The sequence below is a fragment of the Equus quagga genome, unplaced genomic scaffold, assembly GCF_021613505.1.
Source record: "Equus quagga isolate Etosha38 unplaced genomic scaffold, UCLA_HA_Equagga_1.0 61145_RagTag, whole genome shotgun sequence".
Taxonomy (NCBI): Eukaryota; Metazoa; Chordata; class Mammalia; order Perissodactyla; family Equidae; genus Equus; species Equus quagga.
In genome coordinates, this window is record NW_025800352.1 from 1 (window position 1) to 4,688 (window position 4,688).

Genomic DNA, 4,688 nt, shown 5'->3' on the forward strand with positions numbered 1-4,688 from the left:
GCCATCCACGCCAAGCGCGTCACCATCATGCCCAAGGACATCCAGCTCGCGCGCCGCATCCGCGGAGAAAGAGCTTAAGCTTTCCTAGTGCTAATTTGATATATCTACCAAAAGGCTCTTTTCAGAGCCCCTCAGTTGTCACCAAAAAGGAGCTGTTCTGAACAACATGCAGTGGCCCCATATGAAAGAAAATGCGAAGAGTTTTGATGGAATAGTTATTGTGGGTTCAGTTACTTTGGAGAACAGCCTGTGGAGGTGGCTGTGTATTCTGTAAACCCAACAACTTCATTCCATGGGAACTCCTTGCTCATACTCTGCGCAGTGAGGAGCTGTTTTCTGGATAAGCATTCTTAAAATGGTTCAACCATTTCATAAACACTTGGCTACACGAAGTGACTGAAGGGAAGGGACTCATGCCTTAGGAAAGTTGTAGTTCAACTTACTGTGGATAATGGTGCAAATGACAAGTGTAGCTTAATTTTGCCAAAGTATCCCTGTAATTTGACTTAAAATGTATCTCTTAATCTTTTCTGTGACACTAAGAAATAGAACAAGTATTGTCATGAGCGTTTAAAAAATTTGGTAGCTTTTTTGTTGCTTTGTAATGTTTAATAAAAGCATTTGTTCTGGGCTCTGCATGTGTGTGATTATATGGTACATGGTGGGCCCACAAAGGCCTTCATGCTTTGACTTGCAGGCTGTCGACTGCAAAATGAGCTCCCATTAGCTAAAAAAAAAAACAAAAAATTTGCCCAAGTGTTTTCAAAATGTGTCTGTCAGTTTAGGAAGTTAGATTTTCATATTTTAGGTGTTTTTCTCCAAATAGAGAATAAAATGGAATTAAAGATGAGATGTCATTTTAAAGTTTTTCATTGTTTGCACACTTACAATTTTAGGTTTTCTAACCAAATTGGAGTCCTTATTAATGTCCAAAATGTTCAGCTTTTTAAAAAGTCTCTTCACGTGCTCTTCATGTATGGCTATCATTGCCTCATTTTGCTGTTTACCTTTTTGGGTACTCATCCTAACTCCTGGAGGTAGCAGTTATATGAAGGCAAGTTTTCTCCTGAGTGTTTGTAGGCAGGTCAGCCACCTGGGCCTGCCTTTCTTTCCCCTATCTTCATATTTGCCCTTCCAGAGAAGCATTTTGGAAACTCTTGGACCTGATTCAGCAAAATGGTTCTGATCCATGGAGCCAGAAGCCTACAGACTAATTTAGAGCTCCTTTAGTGGCTGGCTGTTAGGTGTGGGGACAATATGATGCTGCCCCTTCCAAGCTTCAAAGATGCTTCTCTCTCTCCACCCTTTCTAGGATCTCACCATCATAATGGAGCTGAGGCCAGGTGTTCTAGGTTCAAACTCAGCTGCCAATTACTAGCCATATAGGCTTTGGCAAATTACTCATCCTCTTTCTGGGACTAAGCTGGTACAGCTGTAGAATGTGACTAATTGAAACTTGTAGAGCATCTTAGGTTAGTTCCTGGCACTTAGTAAATGCTCGGTGAGTGTTAGTTCTTGTTGTTATAACCCTCTCCTGCCCCTTAAACATGGAGGGTTTTTTCTCTCCGGAGCTTCTGAAAGGTTTGTGATAAAAACAGCGGAAATGCTTGATCAGAACATTTTCTTGTTAACATCTTTTAGTTCTCAATTTGCATTGTTCTGAAAAAGGCAAATCTGTAGCAATATATCAACTGTGTCTACATGGAGGAGTTCAAAATACAGCAAAAGGGGCAGATAGTAAATAGTTTAGTTAGGTTTTGCAGGCCACATATGGTCTCTGCCACATCTTTCTTTTCTAACACAATTTTAAAATATAAAAATCATTCTTAGCTTGAGGGTCATACAAAAACAAGCCACCGTCCAGATTTGGCCATGGTTAAATAAAGTTTCAACTCCAGGAGCTCCTGGAGAGAAGATGGAGTGTGTTGGTTAACAGTTTTTCACAGGGAAGCACTGACTGCTGATTGCACTAGAGATCATAGCTATTACCTCATCTACTGTTGTCCAGGCACAAAATCCTGTCCATTCTCCACCCCACCCCCAAATAAATAGCAAACTTCACTCTCCATTCTAACTCATGATTGTTGCCTCAACTCCCTCAGATGTTAGCGTTTTCCTGAATTCTTCAGAACCTCTATATATAACCTCCTGTCCTTCAATACCCAATCCACCCTTCTCATAGTCAGTAGTCAATTATTTTTCTAAAATACACATCTATCTTCACTTAAGCACATAAAAAAAATCCACGTTGATGTCTTCTGGTTGTTTACAAAAGAGGGTATTCCTGACGGTGCAATTTGTTAAGTGTTGATGGAGGCAAGGAGTTTGAGTGAGAGCGTTGGGAAGAGCACCTTGAAAACCTGACAAAGTCCCATGTCATCTAAACAGTTTGTGCTCTTGAGGCCTACTGGAAGAAGGTTTCAGAGTTTTTCTAAAGCGCATTACCTGGGCTAAGCATTTTTCATCCTTATTTAATGGATTTACATAGGAACTAAAGGGACAAAGCGTCTCAATCAAAAACAGACCGAATTTAAGTTTGAATTTGAATCCAAGTCTTCAGATCCTGAAGCCAAAGCAATTTCTATTCTTCCTGCTGCAAAGTGGAAGAAATCACTCTGGCAATTGAACTTTTCCAGGCTACAAAATACTATTCTCTAAAGACATTGGCATGTGGAAACTCCCAGGAGGCAGAACCGGTTTTTAAAGTAAGGTCTATGTGGTTAACTTGGAGCTGTAGGCAACCAGCCACCCTATGCCTGTGTTACTTGCTACAGTTTGAAACAAAGTTTATGCCCAAACCAAGTAGCCTAGTGTCTTTCCTCCTGCAAAAATCAAAGGCCTAATTTAGGGACAAATCCTTTTAAAAAACGTTCACTTGATACTTAATAGAAATTTATCGCAACGTGCAACTAACTAGCGCGATGCCTGAAGCCAGGTGGATTCATATGAAAAGCTGAAGGGATTTTTTAAAATATTTCTCATCAACTGCGCGTGACTCATGAAAACACAAACAAATACGTGAACCTGAAGGCTGTTTTCCTCCTTTGGAGCTTCAAAGCCTCAAATTCTGTACTATTATTTTCAGCATTTAATCAAATTTTGGGGACTAAGAAACACAATTTGGGAGTCCAACCGGGAGAGGCGGCTGCCTGAGGGCGGTGGATTGGCCGCTCCACCAATCACAGGGCAGCACCGGCTTATATAAGTCCCGGGCCCGAGCACTACAGCATTGCAAAACTTGCTCTTTGGATTTTGAATCTCTCTTCCTCTAGCGGGTACTCTCATCACTATGTCGGAAACCGCTCCTGCTGAGACGGCTGCCCCGGCGCCGGTGGAGAAGTCTCCTGCCAAGAAGAAGGCAGCCAAGAAATCCGCGAGCGGTGGCGCGGCTAAGCGTAAGGCTACCGGGCCTCCAGTCTCTGAGCTGATCACTAAGGCGGTGGCCGCCTCTAAGGAGCGCAATGGCCTGTCTTTGGCTGCACTGAAGAAGGCCCTCGCGGCTGGCGGCTACGACGTGGAGAAGAACAACAGCCGCATCAAGTTGGGCCTCAGGAGCCTGGTGAGCAAGGGCACACTAGTGCAGACCAAGGGCACGGGCGCTTCGGGCTCCTTCAAGCTCAACAAGAAGGCGGCTTCCGGGGAGGCGAAACCCAAGACCAAGAAGGCGGGGGCAGCAAAAGCCAAAAAGCCCGCAGGGGCCACCCCTAAGAAGCCCAAGAAGGCTGCGGGAGCCAAGAAAGCTGTGAAGAAGACCCCCAAGAAGGCCAAGAAGCCCGCGGCAGCTGGTGTCAAGAAAGTGGCTAAGAGCCCCAAGAAGGCCAAAGCTGCTGCCAAGCCGAAGAAGGCTGCCAAGAGCCCCGCCAAGCCCAAGGCAGTGAAGCCGAAGGCGGCGAAGCCCAAAGCCTCGAAGCCTAAGGCAGCCAAGCCCAAAGCTGCAAAGGCGAAGAAGGCGGCTCCCAAGAAGAAGTAGGTAGTCGGCGTTTAGGACTGACAAAACCCCAAAGGCTCTTTTCAGAGCCACCCAGAGGTCTCCGAAAATAGCTGTGCACTGAGTCACCTATGCGATCATTAATGTCACCTTCTCACCGGTTTACACAAGAGCTGGGAAACAGTACATTTTTTTTCTTGACGTGACATAGGTATTCGCAGCTTTTCTCCTGCTTGTGGTCGTTTTAAAGCGAAACTGTTAGTGTTCGCTAACGGCATAGTAAGCAAAGTTCAGGCGTTTAAATCCTAAACCCATAGGAGTTAGGAGCCGTTGCCAGTGGCACCCCCTGTAAAACTGTCCCAGAAATCTTGTATGAGTCGGTGACGGTCGCTTTTTAAGATGTTTGAATTCTCGGTGCGTAACAAGGGAGAGGCTGAAATTTGAAAAGCCCGCGCCGCGTTACCATTGGGCAATTCTTGCTCAATCGGCAGTCCTACTTAGATTTATGTGCCACCTAAATGCCAGTTAATATGCTACTTTAGGTGATCCACTGGCAGTGTATGCATCCATATAAGCCACAAGATCTAACCAGGGGAGCAGAGGGGCAAGTATCCTATACGTGAACGCTATAGTGCATTTAAGATTTTAAAACTAAATCGACACAGAATAGAAAGTTTGCTGGTACAGCTGTGGAGGTATATACTGAATTTTGCTTTTTCTGAACGGATATGTAAAATTGAATTTAGTACTTGGACACATA

At 44.4% G+C, this 4,688-nt stretch overlaps 1 protein-coding gene across 1 annotated transcript; it reads left to right on the top strand.

Moving 5' to 3' along the window:
* Positions 1–3,280: 3,280 nt before the first annotated feature.
* On the top strand, positions 3,281–3,992 carry LOC124234004 (histone H1.5). Its single transcript, XM_046651264.1, has one exon. It carries the CDS (start codon positions 3,290–3,292, stop codon positions 3,968–3,970), a length of 681 nt encoding a protein of 226 aa, XP_046507220.1. The 5' UTR covers positions 3,281–3,289; the 3' UTR covers positions 3,971–3,992.
* Positions 3,993–4,688: the final 696 nt, after the last annotated feature.